This window comes from Equus quagga, chromosome 13 (assembly GCF_021613505.1).
Source record: "Equus quagga isolate Etosha38 chromosome 13, UCLA_HA_Equagga_1.0, whole genome shotgun sequence".
NCBI classification, from domain to species: Eukaryota; Metazoa; Chordata; class Mammalia; order Perissodactyla; family Equidae; genus Equus; species Equus quagga.
Window position 1 is genome coordinate 86,448,962 of NC_060279.1, and position 18,706 is coordinate 86,467,667.

Genomic DNA, 18,706 nt, shown 5'->3' on the forward strand with positions numbered 1-18,706 from the left:
TTCAGTTAACAAGAAAACATCTTAGCTTCTAATATAAGCAACCCTCACAACTCTAATCTTTTACCTTAAATAGGTTTTGACATTGCCTTAAAATAGCGAGGAAGAGCCTCGGTCCGCGGGACGACAAAGAGATTCATGAACGCTTAAAAGCTGAGAAGCAGGTACAGCTCCGGAAAGGTGCGAGGGCGGGCGTAAGCCCAGATCCCTCTGCCTCCAGTCCCCGCCCCTACTTCGGCCCGCGCCCGTCTCGCAGCGTACTTTGTCTCTTCCGGGCCACTGTCCACGCCCCGCACCTCACCGGCCCCGCCCCCTGTAGCGCCGCGCACGCGCAGTTTCCTCCAGACCCGGAAGAGGAGCGAGGGGCAAGATTGGGTGAGTCAGTCACTGTTTTCTGCTTCAACCCTGATCTTTGCGGCGCCCTCAGACTCAAGGAACCGTAACACCCGAGGTTTGGGGGTCGCCGCGTACGTTAAAACCCCTTCATGCCCTCTTTCCGCGCTCGATGAGTCCCGGCAGCACCGCGAGACGTTCCAGGCCCTTGTAGCTCCGCTGCGGGTCCGGAGGTCCCCGTCTGCTTCGGTTTAAAATCGCTGTGAGGCGGGTCCCCGACCCTGGCCTTCCCGCCTTGGGTGCAGTAGACACCGCGTGCTGCGTCGTTTTCCTGCTCAGAACCTTTCGGTGACTCCCGCAGGCTCCCGTCCCCTTCCCCTCTCAGCCGCGCTGTGTGAAGTCCTTACTTCTCAGGTGGATTCTTTTTCTCCCTCCCTTGTTCCCCAGCCTCGCCCCTCTCTGCTCCTCCAAGGCAGAGATGGCAGTGCATACATGGACGCCACATCTCCTTGGCCTTGGGATTCCGCAAACCCCACCGCTTTCCTGACACTTGCTCCATCTCTTTGTCTTCCGGAGTCGGGCTCCTTCCGTCCTTAGTCCTCCACTTTGCTGTCACCGCCTTAGGGGAGATGTCTGATTCTTTCGCTGGGGGAGGTGAGCTGCACCCGTTCGGTGACACTGTGTTTCTCCTGCACAAATCGCATCCCCCTGGCTGTGCTTGCTGTGGTGCGTTTACATTCCTGAAGCTCTTCTGGAAAGCTCTGTTCCCGGGCAAGGGACGTCTTTATTCCATATCTGTGAATGTGCACGGTAGGGGGCGGAGTAGAGACAGTCTGAGGGAGAATGGGAAAAACCGTGAATGAAAAAGCGAGGGTAAAATAGAGGCCAAGCATTACTGAGGGTGTCACATGTGTTTTGTGGGATACAGATGACATTTTGGGGTGTTTCATTAGACGATATTGGAGTCTTGTTGGAAAATGTGGGTCGTTGGAGACGGTAATCTTGTATTTTGACATTATGGCAGTGCCTGACTTTAGGGTAGTCTCCAAGAAGGAACGTATGGGATCCTGGATTGGTGGGTGTTTTCCTGCCAGAACAAAAGATTGATGTTAGGAATGTGGTGTGGGATTCTATGGGAAAGTGTATAGATGATCACAGGGCTCTTTCCTGTAATATTTTGGGGTGTCCACTGGGAGTATAGAACACCATGGGAGCTTGTAGGAGTGTCTGGGTCAAGAAGAGAAACAGTGGGTGATGGGTGGCTGGGGTTTTCATTGGGATGGGCTTGCTGGAGGTGGGTCTCTGAGCACAACTGTGGAGGGGTTATAAGGGCTGGCAGTACTGCAGTCTCAGGACAGTATAGCATCCTTTGGCCACTGCCACTATGTCATCAATTTTTACCTCTAGGCCATTGTTATGTTCAGCATATACAGATGGCGATGTTGTCCCATTTTCAAAAAAAAAAGAGGAGGCTTTTACTACATTCTCCCATTTTTAAAACAAAAAATCCTCTGTTAGCTACATTTGCCACTCTAATAAGTGCTCTTTCTTGTGCTCCATTTCAGAGCAAAATACACTAAAACCTTGTTTATACTCTCTGCCTCAATTCTTGCTTTCAGCTCTCGTGTTCACATCCACATTCCACTGTTACTTTCCTTATCAGAGTCATAGTGAGCTCCCCATTTCTAAATCAGTAGTTTATTCTTAGCATCTCGTCCTCTCACCAGCATGCCGCACTCTCTCTTCTTGAAGCACTTTTTTCTTGGCTTTCGCATCACACTGTTTTTAGAAAATGAATCTATCTACCAGTCACCAGTGTTAATTTTTTTCTCCCTGTTTATGTCTCAGCTTCCTGTGCCTGTTTCTCCTAACCCCCTAGTCTCTGTGAGAGCATTTCTGCACTTAGTCCTTGAACCTCTTCTCTTCTCTGTCCACACCCACTGCTTTTCCATCGCATCTCTTGACTTTAAACACTAATGTCTGTTTTCACCTCTCCACCAGACTTTTCCTCTGAAGCCAGAGTTCTGTATCCAGCTGTCTCCTCAACATCTCTGCTGGGATACTGACTGGCGTTTTCATCTTCATATGTTCAAAAATGGTCCCCTGAACTCCGCCAGATGTGTTCTTCTGCAGTCCTCCCGCTACATCTCAGCAGAGGGCGACCCTGTACTTCCTGGGATTTAGATGAGTGTCTCAGCATGTTTTCAGAATATATAAGATATTATTTTATTTGTTAGTATTTTAACTTAGGACAAAACAAATAAAAAAATGGTTAAGGGAATACTTGGTTTTCAAAAATCTTGGGGACAGGGAAGAATGTTTGAAGACCACAGCCCTTTCTGATCTTAGCTCTTACTTGGCTCCTCTTCACTCAGTCTACTCCAGCCACACAGGCTGCTTTTCCCTTCCTGGAGCCAGGAACACCACCGCCTCAGGGCATTCACTTTGGTGTCCCTCTGCCTAGAAGTCACTGACCCCTCACTTGCAGGTGACAAAATCCCTTCTTTCCTCAGGTCTTTGTTCTGATATCACCTCTCAGAGGCACCTTCTCTGATTTCTCTCTCCTCTCCCTGCCTCCTTTTAACATCCAGCCACCCCCTCACCCCCACGTCTGGTCCGTATTGCCTACTCTGCTTGTTTCTCTCTGTTCCTTCCCTTTCCTCTGGCTGGATCCACATGACAACAGTGCCCACATGACAACAGAGCCACAAGCTGGGAGGTGTGCTGGGCTTGCCTCCTCTGAGGGGTGCTCAACCCTGGCTTTGTGTTGGATTGCTGAGGCGTTTTGCAAGTATATCTCTTGTGCCGAGTCCCCAGAGAATCCACTTCAGATGGTCAAGTGGGATGGGATGTTTTAAGTGTCCCAGGTGATTCTGATCTGCGTGCAGCATCGAGCAGCGAGGCTCTGGGTCCTCCATTTCTGAGGATGGGATCAGCCTGTGATCCCAGGACAGGTGAGGGGGCTCTGCTGTGATTAGGGTTTGATTAAGACCAGGTCTGCGACCTGAAGGGGAGGGACAGTCCATCTCATGTCCCTGCTGCGGCAGTGTATTGAGGGCTTCACCAGGAGGGGAGCGAGTTCTGAAGAAAGGGGTCAAACCCCTCACTTGTTGGTCTCTGTATAGGAGCTTGTTTTCCCTGAATCCCTCCTGTGGCTATGGGCAGCACAGGGCTGTCTTTGCTACGTGGTGAGGTCTTCCCTGTGTGTGTGGTTGTGGCACAGGAAGGAGGCATGTTGATTCAAAACATTAAACAGCATATTTTTGACACTCAGGGTTGACTTCTCAAGAGCAATCTTGCCCAAGGAAGAAGCCTGGAAGAGGAGGAAGAGGAAAGAAGAGGAGTCAAGAATGGCTCTTTCCCAGGTGAAGTCATATTCTCTGTTGATTAATCTGTCTCTCCTTCCTGAAATGTCCTTCTTTGGACTTGCTAATCTCTGACTCTGAAGTGTCCTGCCTGACATGTTCCTTCCACTCACTCGGGGCCTTCCCTCAGTCCCTCTCGTCTCCACTTAGATTCCATCTCACCGCGACCCAGTGACATGGAACTTGTGAGGAGCCTCCACTGGGCGTTGTCCCGGGCAGGGCTTCACATCTGTGGATTGGGGATGGAGTGTGAGCCACGTGGTGTCTGTGAGGTTGGGCCATGTCTCGGTGAAAGAAGCTGCATGTGGGAAGTCATGTATTAATATCTAGGAATAGTTGGACAATTCTGGAAAAGAAGAGTGATAAAAGGAGATCAGCTGTTCCTGACTTTATAATGCCTTCAGAGCTACACAAATGAATCATGGTGTTTCTGGTTCCAAAATGTTAATGATAGAGAATAAAGTTCAGAAACAGACCTGAGTGATAGAGGATGTTTTATTCCATTATTGGTTTTAAAATATAGAATCAACCTAAATATCTAACAATAAGAGGTTTTACAAAAATCATGCTTAGCACGTCCATCCCACAGAAACCGTGGTCTTCCTGCAGGGTCTCTCGTGCAGCAGGTGTTTTAGGTAAAAATGGTTATAATTCAGCCAAGACGTGGAGCACAGAACTTTGTCTTTGTCATCAAAAAGGCTGAATCCAAATTCTTGCTCCATCATTATTATTAACTATTATATGTCTTTCATTTTAAACATTACATGATATATGTATTTTTGTGTGTGTGTGTGTGGTCAAACTCTGAAAAAAGAAGCAACTTAGGCACTAAGATATAATGTATCTCCTTCCCTGTTACTTCCTTCACCATCCCTCATGTCTCAGTGAGGGACCACTGTTGTCAGTTCTGTGGCAAGAGTCAGCTAAATCTTGTAAAAATGAATTTACATGTTCTAATGAGGTTTTGGAAAAAATTCTTCAATGAAGTTTGTTAGAGTAACATTTTATTCTGCAAATATGAAAAATTTACATAATGGATGTCTAGAAGCTATTTTCATGTTAGTAAACACAGATATAGCTTGCTCTTTTGTAGATGGTTATTGGAGCATTCTCTTTATTGAAGCCACACGAGACCTTTGCAATTTTTCGCTAGTGTGAAGAATGCCACAGTGGCTGTGTCTGAGCAGGCTGACCTCTCTGCAGATGTCTGAGGATTTCTCTAGGTTGGGAAACTTGACATGTGATTACTGGGTCAAGGATGGTGTGTTTGGTATTTTGATAGAGTCTGTCAGATTCCCTCCCCTAAAGCTGCAAAGGTACCCTCTCCCACCAACAGCACATGAGATTTCCCCGGATATAAGCAAAACTTGGTGCCATTATCTTTTTGTATTTTGAAAATTTAGAGGAAAATGATAATCCTTTGTTTGTGTTTCCATTTTCCAACTACTTGTGAGTAACTTTCATTGTTTTGTGGAAATAAAACATGGATTTTCATACTTTGCTGAGTTTTCCTTTGATTTATTTTAGGAGCTATTCTGTATTTTGTACTTTAATTCTTTATATGTGCCCTGGTGTCTTTCTTAGTTTATCATTGTTTTGCAGTGAAACATACATCTCTTTCCTTCTTGTCTTCTGCTTTCTGATGTTGCTTGAAGGCCTCACCCAGCATAATTTCAAAATACTGTGTTCTCTTTAGTCCTAATCTTTCTTTGTTTAAAATTCTCTCTTTAATTTGGATTTACTGAAATCTTTTTAATTTGGCCTTTTTGTGGATATCTTGTAGCCATTTTATTTCATTGATTTCAAAGTTTCGTGTAATCCACACTAGTGCACACACACGTGTACACGTATACTAACAGGTTCACATATTATTTGCCAGGGCCCTCCATTTTATTTTTCTTTTCAAAATTATTTATCTCTCAACGAAGTGGAGACTTTTTATTTGAAATTCCACATTTCTTTTATATTTGAATTGCGCCGAATTTCTAAATGACTGACGTCTTTATGTCACCACATCTTCCAATAAGAATTAGGTCTGTCAGTCTTTGATTATGTTTTTGTTATCTCCTTCAATAAAATCTCCTCATTTCTTCACATAGCTTGGGAAATCTCTTCTAATTAGGTGTCATGATAAAATTCCTAACTGGCATTTGCTTTTCCCTCTTCTGGTTCTGGCTCAGGCATCCTGTGCAGTGGCGAATGGCAGGCGCCTGGCTGGCCCACTTACCTCAGCCTTACCTGTAGTGGAAATTCTTCTAGTGCTTACTGCAGATTATGATGCCTGGTGAAATTGTCTTGCCTGATAACAGTTCTTTTAATTTTTTGCCTGGCGTAGTTTTTTTTTGAGGAAGGTTAGCCCTGAGCTAACATCTGCTGCCAATCCTCCTCTTTTTCCTGAGGAAAACTGGCCCTAAGCTAACATCCGTGCCCATCTTCCTCTGCTTTGTATATGGGACGCCTGCCACAGCATGGCTTGGCAAGCAGTGCATAGGTCTGCACCCGGGATCCGAACCGGCGAACCGTGGGCCACCGAAGTGGAACCTGCGAACTTAACTGCTTCGCCACCAGACTGGCCCTGGCATGATTTTTAATCATCGAGTATTTCTTCAAAGATCTACTGCGGTGATAAATCTTTGTTCTATTTAATCTGCTACTTTAACATACAACAGTAGTACATTTTTTCATTTTGAATCATTTTTTTATTAGTGGATTAAACTCCATTAGGCTGATAAACTCCATAATGGCTAAATATCTCACTTTAAATGGAAAGTTCTATTTATATTTGTGCATGTATGTGGACTTTGTCATCCCTGAAGGTACCACTCATGCATTAGCTTGTCTAGATATTGAATATCACTCAGTGTGTAGAACATAATATGTACCATGTCCGTGTAAACAACCCTGTGTTGAATATTTTTCATTTATGTGTCTCTTTTATTGTCCGCAAAAATGTGAAATCTACAGTGATTTCGTGGATTTGATATCCTCTGATGGAAAAATATAATAAAGCAAAATTAGGGCTATATAACTTGCTCACAATTATCTTGCTCAAAATGATCTGTTCACTTCAATTGAATTCACTTCAATTGAATCAATCCTTACACCTCTCTCCTGCTCTCATATTGTTTGAAGAGAAGAATGATTCCCATTGTACCTTAGTGAAATGTGTTTTTCCTTTCAGGAACTGCTGACGTTCAAGGACGTGGCCATAGAGTTCTCTCAGGAGGAGTGGGAAAGCCTGGACCCCGCTCAGAGGGCCTTGTACAGGGACGTGATGCTGGAGAACTACAGGAACCTGCTCTCCCTGGGTGAGGAGAGCTGCCCTCCAGAAGTCAGGATCTGCCCTGGTAAGTCTCTCGGGAGACCCTGCCATGCTCACTTGCGATTGATGCTGGGTTGCCTCTGAAATGAAAAGCTTCATGATGTAGCATCTAGACTTTCACCTTCCTTTTTCTTCAGATGATCTGCCCACTCCACATTAGATTAACGGTGGTTCCCAAAGTCAAGTAATCACAAAACCTTATGGCAAACGTTTAAAAATATCTGATTCTGGTTCTGCTTTTACCCCTGTCCTTTTGATTCAGTAGTTCTTGGAGGGGAGCTAGACATCTATATTTTAAAAATATTCCTTAAGCATTCAGAAGGAGATAGTCAGTGAACAAATCTGTGAAATATTTTTCTAGACGTGTCTGTAATGTCCTCTCTCCTCAGCTGAACAAAGGGATGAAATTGTATTCTGGAAAAGCCACAGCATATCATGTTCCTTTCTTATAAGCAGAAATGTCTCTTTTTGGCCTGAGTATTATCTCCATTTTGGAGCATGGGAAAGAGCCCTGGACTGTGCAAAGCCAGGTGAAAATAGTGAAAAAACTAAGTGGGTGGGAATGTATCAAAGGTGTGAACAGAGGAAAGAGTTTAGCTCGACGGAAAGGAAGCCGCACCGTTAATCATGTTTGGGAAACTCTCCACAAGTGGGAGAGTTCTGTGGGAAAACAAGAGTTTATTTCTTGTGGGCTCTCAACGGAAAGTTTTCTTCCCTTCCATTTATCACTGTTTTCTTCAGATGAGTAAAAGTTCCTCCTCCCACCCACCAGCTCGTGCAAAGACCAAGGCAAAATCTTTATCATGACATAGAACCTTCTCTTACCTGCCCCCGAGGATCTCTTTGCTAGCTTGACCTTGAGGTGCACCAGGAGGGCTGGTTATAAGGGGTCCTCTTTCTTCCTTGTTCTCATACACAGTTCTCAGTCCACACAGATCAGAACTGAAGCCTTCACAGTCTGGACCCCAGGCCTTCTCCATCTTCTGTTCCCATTTCATGTACTTGGGAGACCTTCTCGCAGGATGGAAAAATGTCAGCATCTGGGGCCCCAGGAAAGTGCACGGGGCTGTTTCAAGCCCTCACTGCCTCTTCAGATGCCCCAGCCATTTCTTCAGTTCTGCTTTTGCCTCACATCAAGGAGTGTGTGTAGGGGTCGGCCTGGTGGTACAGCGGTTAAGTGCGCATGTTCCGCTTCAGCGGCCTGGGATCCGCCAGTTGGGATCCCGAGTGTGGACATGGCACTGCTTGGCAAGCCATGCTGTGACAGGCGTCCCACATATAAAGTGGAGGAAGATGGGCATGGATGTTAGCTCAGGGCCAGTCTTCCTCAGCAAAAAGAGAAGGATTGGCAGCAGATGTTAGCTCAGGGCTTATCTTCCTCAAAAAACAAAAGGAGCGTGTGTAACAGGAGAGTGGGGTGGATCTTTTGATCCAGCAGTAAAACTGCTTTTACTCAGCAGGAGTATAAGCAGTGCCATGCTATACCGTATCATAAGTTTTGGTACATTGTGTTTTTGTTTCTTTCCTCTAAAATTCTAGTTTCTCTCGTGAGATCTTCTTTTATCCACTGGTTTTTCTAAGAGTGTTTTTAAAATTTCCATATATTTATGAACTTTCCAGTTTCCCTGCAGTTACTTCTTTCTTCTTTCTTTCTATTATGGTTGGAAAAAATATTTTACATAGTTTCAGCCTTTTTCAGTTTATTGAGACTTGCTTCATAGTTTACTGTATGGTCTATCCTGGGGAATGTTCCATGTGCATCTAGAGAAGAATGTGTATTTTGCTGTCATTGGCTGGCGTGCTCTGTATGTGTCTGTCAGAGTTAGGTGCTTTATAGTCTTGCTCAAGTGTTCGTGTCCTCATTGAAATTCTCTCTGGCTCTCCTCTCGCTTATTGAAAGTGGGGTCTGGAAGTCTCCAAATATTCTCAAACTATTTTTATTTCTCTCTTTAGTTTTGTCGATGTTTGCTTCGTATATTTTAGGGCTTTTTTGTTTAGGTCTATATAAGTTCATATTTGTTGTAATTCTTTGATGAGTTATCTTTTTTTTATTTTTATTTTATTTTATTTTTTTCCTTTTTCTCCCCAAAGCCCCCCGGTACGTAGTTGTATATTCTTCGTTGTGGGTCCTTCTAGTTGTGGCATGTGGGACGCTGCCTCAGTGTGGTTTCATGAGCAGTGCCATGTCCGCATCCAGGATTAGAACCAACGAAACACTGGGCCGCCTGCAGTGAAGCACGCGAACTTAACCACTCGGCCACAGGGCCAGCCCCGAGTTATCTTTGTTTAAATATACAATTTTCTTTGTCTCATAGAAATTTTTGACTTAGATTTCGTTATCAGTAGAGCCACTCCAGGTCTCTTCTGGTTGCCTTTTGCATGGAATCTGTAATAGTTTGCTAGGGATGTAATAACGAAGTACCACAGGCTTAAACAACAGGGTGGCTTAAACGACAGAAATTTGCTTTCTCATAGTTTTGGAAGTTAGAAGGCCAAGATCAGGGTGTCAGCAGGGTTTTCTTCTCAGGCTGCTCTCCTTAGCTTGTAGTTGGCTGTCTTTCCTCCCTGCTTTTTCACATGGTCTTTCCTGTGTGTGTGGGTCTCTGTCTTAATCTCTTCTTATAAAGAGGCCAAGCATTGGATTAGGGCCCACTCCAGTGACCTCATTTAACCCTAATTACCCGTTTAAATACCTTATCTCCAAATACAGTCACATTTTGAGGTACTGGAGGTTAGGACTTCAACATATCAATTTCTTGGGGGAGGACACAATTCAGCCCTTAACAGTTTTTTTTTTTTTTTTTTTTTTTGAGGAAGATCAGACCTGAGCTAACATCCATGTCCGTCTTCCTCCACTTTTATATGTGATACACCTACCACAGCATGGCTTGCCAAGCCGTGCCATGTCCACACTCAGGATCTGAACCGGCGAAGCCTGGGCCACTGAAGTGGAACGTGCACACTTAACCGCTGCGCCACTTAGCCGACCCCTTGGCCCGTAACAGAATCATTTGCCGTCCTTTCACTTTCAGCATATTTGTGTCTCTGTATCTAAAGGGAATCTCCTACATACAGAATATAGTTAGATCCTTTTTTCTTTATCCATGCTGCCAACCTCTCCCTTTTAATTAAGAGTTTAATCCATTTACACTTAATTTAAATAGTGATAAAGAATAACCTCTGCCCTCTAGCTATTTGTTTTCAGTGTGTCTTATATCTTTTTTTTCTCCTCAGTTCTTCCATTACTGCCTTCTTTTGTGTTAGGTGTGTTCTAATGTACCATTTCGATTTACTTCTTGTTTCCTTTACTATATATTTTTTAATTGTTTTGTTAATGGTCGTCCTGGGCATTACAAATAAAATATTAGTTTATAAAAATCTAGTTCAAATAATACCAACTTAATTTAAATAGTATATAAAAACTTTGATGTACTATATATACACACACATACATCTCCTGCCTCTCCTTCGTCTATTGTTTTTGTCACAAATTGCAGTCTGTACATTGTCCATCAATGTAGATTTAGAATTACTGTTTTATGTTGTTGTCTTTTAAATTGATAGGGAAAAAAGGAATTACAGACCAAAAATATGTTAATACTGACCTTGTATTTACCTATGTAGTGTCTTTATTACTTTTCCTTATTTCTTTATGTGGATTTAAGTTACTGTTTCTTCTTTTATTGTAGCCTGAAGCATTCCCTTTAGTGTTTTTTGTAGGACTAGTCTGCTTACAAGGGACTTTCTCAGTTTTTGTTTTTCTGACAATGTCCTAAGTTTTCCTTTATTTAAAGGATAATTTTGACGTACATAGAATTCTTGGTAGATAGTTATTTCTCTTTAACGCTTTGAAAATTTCGTTTCCTTGCCTTCTAGCCTTCATGGTTTCTGATGTGAAATCAATGGTTAATCTTATTGAGGATCTCTTTCACCTGAGAAATTGCCTCTTACTGCTTTCAAGATTGTCGTTGAACAGATTGATTATAACGTGTCTTACTGGGGATCTTTTTCAGTTTATCTCACCTGGGATTTGTTGAACTCCTTGGATATATAGATTTGTGAATTTCATAAACTTCTGGAATGTTTTTGCCTTGTTGCTTCAAATATTTTTCCTGCTCATTTCTTTCTCTTATTTCTTTCTGGAACTCCCATTATCTATGTTGGTACACTTGAAGGTGTCCCGCAGTTCTCTGTTCATTTTTCTTCATTCTTTTTTCTTTATGCGCTGAGATTAGGTAATCTCAATTGATTTATCTTCAAGTTTGCTAATTCTTTCTTCTGCTTGTTCCATTCTGTGTTGAAACCCTTTAGCTTTTTTTTATTTCAGTTTTTGTACTTCTGCAGAATTTCTATTTGGTTTCTTTTTATAATTTCTCTTTATTGATATTCTCTTTTTGGGGAAATAGTGTTCTCATTGTTTCCTTTAGTTCTTTGCACTTGGTTTCTTTTAGCTCTTTGAGGATATTTAATATAGTGATAGAAATTGTTTTGTCTAGTAAAGTCCAATATCAGGGCTTCCTTGGGGATAGTTTCTGTTAAATTTCACTTTTTCCTGTGTATGGACCATACATCATTGTTGGTTTCATGCCTTGTAATTTTTTTTTAAACTGAATATTTTGAATTTTATTATATGGCAACTTTGGAAGTCACATTGCTCCCCACCCCAGCATTGGTTTGCTGCTATTCCTTATTCTTTGTCATGTGTGGCTACTCAAGTCTCTGTTTAGTTAGCTTAGTGGTTAGGTAGTGGTTCAACATGGAATTTCTCAAACACCTGGAACCACAAAAACCCCCGAACAAATCAAAACAAAAAACCAAAAAAGTCAACTCCCAGTCTTTGGTGACAGACTCTGTGTGTTTGGGAATACCTGTAAAACTCAGGTTGACAATTTACAATGCTGCCTTCACCTTTACCTCCTGCTTTTGCTGAGACTGAAGATTAGCTGGAGGTAAGACCTCAGGGCCTTCTCATATGTTTTCTGAACATTCACCCAGCCCTCGGCATGTCTATGACTTAGATTTCTATGAATATGTGGCAGTTTTTAAAAGCCCTTATTCCCCAAAGCATGTTACTCTCCAGCCTTTTTTTGTTTTGATTTGTTTTGGGGTTTTTTTTTGATGATGTTCTTGTTTTTACGTAGGTAAAATGCCCATACTTCCTAAAGCAATCTGTAGATTCAATGTAATCCCAATCAAAGTTCCAACAACATTTTTCACAGAAATAGAACAAAGAATCCTAAAATTTATATGGAACAGCAAAAGATCCCGATAGCCAAAGAAACCCTGAGAAAAAAGAACAAAGCTGGAGGTATCACACTCCTTGATTTCAAAATATACTACAAGACACTAGTAACCAAAACAGCATGGTACTGGCACAAAAACAGACACACAGATCCATGGAACAGAATCGAGAGCCCAGAAATAAGCCCACGTGTATATGGACAACCAATTTTCAACAAGGGAGCCAACAACATACAATGGAGAAAGGAAAGTCTCTTCAATAAATGGTCTTGAGAAAACTGGACAGCAACATGCAAAAGAATGAAAGTAGACCATTATCTTACACCATGCACAAAAGACAACTCAAAATGGATTAAAGACTTGAATGTAAGATCTGAAACAATTAAACTTCTAGAAGAAAATGTAGGCAGTACACTCTTTGACATCCGTCTTAGCAACACTTTTTTAAATACAATGCCTGACTGGGCAAGGGAAACAATAGAAAAAAATAAACAAATGGGACTACATCAAACTAAATAGCCTCTGCACAGCAAAGGAAACCATCAACAAAATGAAAAGACAACCTAACAATTGGGAGAAGATATTTGCAAACCACATGTCAGATGAGGGGTTAATATCCAAAATATACAAAGAACTCATAGAGCTCAACCACAAAAAAACTCCCCAGCCTTTCTTCCCAGGCTTTTCAGTGTGTCTGCTGTTTTTAATGGATTATTTATCATAACCTCATATAATGCTGTACTTTAGCATTTTTTTGTGCAATAATTATGTAAATATGCATTTGTATAATATCTTTTTCTCTTGAAATGTGAGACACCCGTTTGTCTGTTGCCACTCTGTGTTTTTGTGTGGTAGTGAAATAATACACTTTCTTTCAGAGCTTATTTGTTTACATAGTGTGAGCAATTTGGTTATAACATGTTTGAAAGTAGGCTTCTCTTAAAAATAATTTAAAATACAGGTAATCATTTATTAACGTGTTCTGTTATTAAACATTTGTAGACCTATGTTGAGAAGTTTTTTTCTATTCTATGTAAATATTACTTTTAGTGTAGTATTCATCTGCCAACTCTAGTTAATATGAAGATTTTTTTCCCTATCTTTCAGATATCTCTGCTAGATCTATGATCAAGGAATTGTTACTAAAGGAAGACATTAATATTGGAGAATTATACCAACCAGTGGTCTTGGGAAGACATAAAAGCCATGACATTGAGGATCTTGACTTTGGGGAAGTCTGGAGAAATATGTATGACTTTGAGAGTACGTGTGGATATGAAGAAAGAAATTCCGAAGAAGTGCTTATGACAGATAATGTAAATCTCAGTAGTAAAAAAGAGAAACAAGGCAACATATCTTGCATTAATTTACCTTTAAAGCAGAATGTTTCTTTAAGGAAAAGTGCATATCAACATTTCAAACATGCGAAGTCATTTATAAAGAATTTGTTAAAGATAAAAAACATAGTCTCCTCAGGAAACAAGTATATGAAATGTTTTGAAAATAGACTTGGATTAAGCTTTCAGTCACATCTGGCTGAATTGCAGAGATTTCAAACTAAAGAGAAAATTTATGAATGTAATCAAGTTGAGAAGTCTATCAAAATGTATTCCTTAATTTCACCACTTCAAAGATTTCCTCCTCCTACTATCAAAACCAACATGTGTAATAAATATAGAAAAGTTTTCATGTATCCTTCATTGCTTACACACCATCAGAAAATAAACAGAGAAAAGCCACACAGATGTAATGAATGTGGAAAGACTTTTAGCCATTATTCAGTCCTTACTAGTCATCAGAGAATTCATTCTGAGCAGAGACCTTACAGATGTAATGAGTGTGGTAAAGCCTTTAAGCAGTTCTCAAACCTCACAAGACATCAGAGAATCCATACTGGAGAGAAACCATATAAATGTAATATATGTGACAAGGTCTTTAATCAAAATTCCCATCTTACCAATCACTGGAGAATTCACACTGGAGAGAAACCACACAAATGTAATGAATGTGGTAAGGCTTTTATCAAATGTTCAGACCTCTGGCGTCATGAAAGAATTCATACTGGAGAGAAACCTTATAAATGTAATGAGTGTGGTAAGGGATTTTCCAAACATTCGTATCTTTGGGATCATAAGAGAATTCATACTGGAGAGAAACCATACAAATGTGTTGAATGTGGCAAGGTTTTTAGGCAGTGGTCTACGCTCAGGATTCACCGAAGAATTCATACTGGTGAGAAACCTTATAAGTGTAATGAATGTGGCAAAGCTTTTAAGCAGTGCTCACACCTCACTAAGCATCAAAATATACATCCTGGAGAGAAGCCACACAAATGTAGTTTATGTGGCAAGACTTTCATCCACATTTCAAGCCTTGTGAAACATCAGAAAATTCATACTGGAGAAAAACCATACAAATGTAATGAATGTGGTAAGGCTTTTATCCAAAGACCAAGTCTTGTAGAACATCAGAGGATTCATACTGGTGAGAAACCTCACAAATGTAATGAATGTGGCAAAGCCTTTACTGTGCGTTCAAGTCTAACTAAACATAAGAGACATCATACTGGAGAGAAACCCTACAAATGTAATGAATGTGGTAAAGCCTATACACAATTTGTACACCTTACTAGACATCAGAAAATACATACTGAAAAGAAACATTATGAATCAGCTGTACGTGATAATGCTTTTATTCAAAGCTCAAGCTTGGGGGATTATCAGGGAATTCATGGTAGAGAGAAATCTTACACCTGTAATGAGTGTGGCAAATCCTTTAACTGGTGTTCACGCCTTACTCGACATCAGAGAATCCATACTGGAGAGAAACCATATAAATGTGATGTGTGTGGCAAGGCCTTTAGTCAAAATTCAAACCTTACAATTCATCAGAGAATTCATACTGGAGAGAAACCTTACAAATGTAATGAATGTGGCAAGGCCTTTAAACAGTACTCAAGCCTCACTAGACATCAGAATATACATCCTGGAGAGAAACCACACAAATGTAATGTGTGTGGTAAGGCTTTTATCAAACGGTCACACCTTTGGGGTCATGAGAGAATGCATGCTGGAGAGAAGCCATTCAAGTGTATTGAATGTGGCGAGGCCTTTAGACAATGGTCTGACTTCAGGATTCACAAAAGAATTCATACTGGAGAGAAATCTTAAAAATGTAATGAATGGTGTAAATCATTTAACCATTTTTTACAATAGACTATACTGCAGAGAATTTATGCTAGGGAGGACTAAGTCTGTAGTCCTAGAAGATTAATCATCCTCAGCTATTAAGTTCTTCACTGTAATTAAAAAAGTCATTTGAAACTCATGAAATGACGAGTATTGTGGAGCAAGGAGATCTTTGAAAGTGTACCATTTCTTCATGTTTAAGATACTTTTATTATTTGAGCTTTCTTGAAGAGGCTACGTTACTGTTGATGTCTTCCGACCTGAAGTTTGAAGTTTGTTGACCTTATGCCGTCATCACATATTTTTCCTGTGTTGCCATGATGGTCTGTTGGAGGAGATCAATGAGATAGATAAACAGGTGTACTTTATTAGATGAGGATCAATCATATCCACGTTTCCTGGGAGAATGAGGACTCTGAATTTTAACTTACAATAATGTGTGGTTTTGAATGAGAGCATAAGCTTTGGCTGAGAATATATGCAAAATGTTGTAAATCACATGTTCAGGACCCTCTTCTACAAATTTGTTGGTACAACAGAGGGCCCCTGGATTATCAGAAGTCATTGCTCTACTAGATAAGCACGAAACAGCAGGCCTTAAGATTGAGAGACTGAGATTTTGATGAGAATAGTATGATAGGTTAGTAGGGACTGCTTCTGTGGTAGAAATAATGGCAAAGAAATGATGGTCATCCTTTCTTTGTAAAGAAAATAGCTGTTGCATGTATCAAAAAATGAGTGAAAAATTAATCTTATTCTTGGAAGCCAAAGAGAGCACCTATCAGAGAGGAGAATGTAATCAAAAAACCAGAATATGGTGTACATGTGTAGGATTCGCCTTTAAGCACTATATCACTGATACCATTTTACATACAGTATATCATAGTTGTAATGTTTAATAAAATTTAATCATTTTTCCAAAACTTGAAATGAATCATATTTTTTCTATCAAATCAAATATATCCCACATCATCGTGTTACTTCATAACAAGCACTAACAATATGTCTTTAGCTTCTCACGGTTGAAAGGCATATGCAACAGTTTCTTTTCGTGGTGGAATCAAACAACATGCAGGCATACTTTGTTTTATTGTGCTTTGCTTTATTGTGTCTAAAAGGTACTGTGTGGTTTCTTTTGCAAATTGAGGGTGTAGTGGAAGATGTGACTGAATTGCTGCAATGTCATGATAAAACTTTAATAGGTGAGGAGTTGCTTCCTATTTATGAGCAAATAAAGTGGTTTTTTGAGATAAAATCTACTCCTGGAGAAGATTCTGTAAAGACTATTGAAATGACAACAAAGGATTTAGAATGTTACATGAATTTAGTTGATAAAGCAGTACAGGGTTTTAGAGTATTGACTCTGATTTTGAAAGGAGTTCTACTGAGGATAATATGCTATCAAACAGCATCACATGCTACAGAGAAAGTGTATGAAAGGAAGAGTCAATGAAAGTGGCAAACTTCATTGTCTTATTTTCAGAAATTGCCACAGCCACTCCAATCCGTCAGCTACCATCAACGTTGAGGCAAGACTTTTCACCAAGCAAAAGATTATGACTCCCTGAAGGCTCAGATGATGGTTAACTTTTTTTTTTTTAGCAATAAAGTATCTTTAAATTAAGGTGTGTACACTTTTTTAGAGGTAATGCTGTTGCACACTTAATAGACTACAGTATAGTGTAAACATAACTTTTATATGCAGTAGGACACAAAAAAATTTATGTGACTCACTTTATTCTGATATTTGTTTTATTGCAGTGGTCTGGAGCCAAACCCACAATATCTTTGGGTTATGCCTGTACAATTTTGTCAGTATGTACTCATAAGTTAGTTGAGTTACTGTCTCCACACACTGCCCCTTGGATATTTATGTGGCTATGATTAAAATACCATAGAGGTGCAACTTTAGACTGCCCTCAACATCTGAAATACTATTCATGAGTGTGGACCATATGATTATATTTCCACACGCCCTTTTTTGTGCATACTTAAGACCCATGGCTTGCATTGGCCTTGATTTACATGAGGTAAAAAATAAAAATATGTTAAGTATATGAAAAAGTGTTAGAAAATTTAAAAAATTCAGAAATAAATATATAAACAAAGTTTTTTTCTGCATGGAGCTCTCACTGGAGTAATTTGAACAGATCACTGATCATGAGCTTCCCCTTAAGAATGAATAGACTCACTTAAGGGGGAAAGATTGATTTTGTTTTGTTTTGTTTTGTCTCTAGGCTGACTAGGAACTTCACATATTGACTCCCTCAAAAATAGTTAATTTGCACTTGCGTATATCATGCAGACACAGGATGGACCCCATCCAAAATTTAGTTTAGATTTCAAGATTGATAATGTCAGATGCCAAATGGGGATGAGAATGTTTAATGCCTAATGAGACTTTCCAAGGAAAGCAGGGCAGCCTTCTGAATTAGAACAAAAAATGGCTTGGGAGCAAGGAAAGTAGATTTGTTTTGGGTTTATATAGAGTTTATGAGTTGGCCCTGGGGTCAGGATCCCGCAGGTCGTTTGATCTTCCTGTGGGCACCAAACAAAGGAGCAACTGGGCTTATAAGCTTGCACACCTATAGAGTAGAAGAAGAGGGAGGATGCATTAAATATGAGCAGGGTTGTTTTTTTTTAAAATGTAGCAATTACACCTCAATAAGCTGTACCAAAAGTGGGGAGGGGAGTTGAGAGAGGGTTGAGGCTTAAAAGCTGTCCATAGTCAGATATCAAAAAATGGAGTAAGACTTTAACACAACACTGAATATTTTACTGTCAAACCTCTTGATTCCTTAGTTAGGAAAGAGCACAGTTTTCCTCATGTTAATAACTTCTTATATGTCTTTCTTGCTGCCTACATAGAACCCTTTGCCCAATATAGTTGTCAACAGTGCTTCTGAAATACTGTTAGATAAACTGCCTAAGATATTTTTTACAGTAGTTTCATAATAATTAATGGAAGTGTTTATAAAACAATAAATATGATTCAATAATTTTACCAGGAGAGTTTTTCAAAGGCTATAAAACTCTCAATTTGTGATTATAGTGTTATTACATGATTCTTTTCAACTCTATTAGAAATCCTTTTTGCTCCTTTAGAATTTTTTCTTACTATTTTTTCTTCCACACCTAACACATTTTTTATATTTAACTTATATTTTTCCCCCTGTTACTTCCATTAGAAAATTTGAAGATACATAAACTAAAAATTGTTTTAAGGCTGTGTAACATGAAAATGTACCTAGGACAATAAC

General features: G+C 40.1%; 1 protein-coding gene across 1 annotated transcript; it reads left to right on the plus strand.

Annotated features, from left to right (window-relative positions):
- The first annotated feature begins 386 nt into the window (after positions 1–386).
- On the plus strand, positions 387–16,376 carry LOC124251516 (zinc finger protein 677-like). Its single transcript, XM_046684388.1, has 5 exons — positions 387–984; positions 2,332–3,284; positions 3,605–3,695; positions 6,877–7,042; positions 13,366–16,376. The coding sequence occupies exons 3-5, from the start codon at positions 3,681–3,683 to the stop codon at positions 15,426–15,428; spliced, it is 2,244 nt and encodes a 747-aa protein (XP_046540344.1). The 5' UTR covers positions 387–984; positions 2,332–3,284; positions 3,605–3,680; the 3' UTR covers positions 15,429–16,376.
- The last annotated feature ends 2,330 nt before the right edge of the window (positions 16,377–18,706 follow it).

Bases quoted from the DNA above. Each gene is read 5' to 3' on its own strand.
- LOC124251516 (XM_046684388.1), top strand. The intron at 7,043-13,365 runs GTAAGTCTCTCG...CCTATCTTTCAG, and splicing joins AGAAGTCAGGATCTGCCCTG to ATATCTCTGCTAGATCTATG.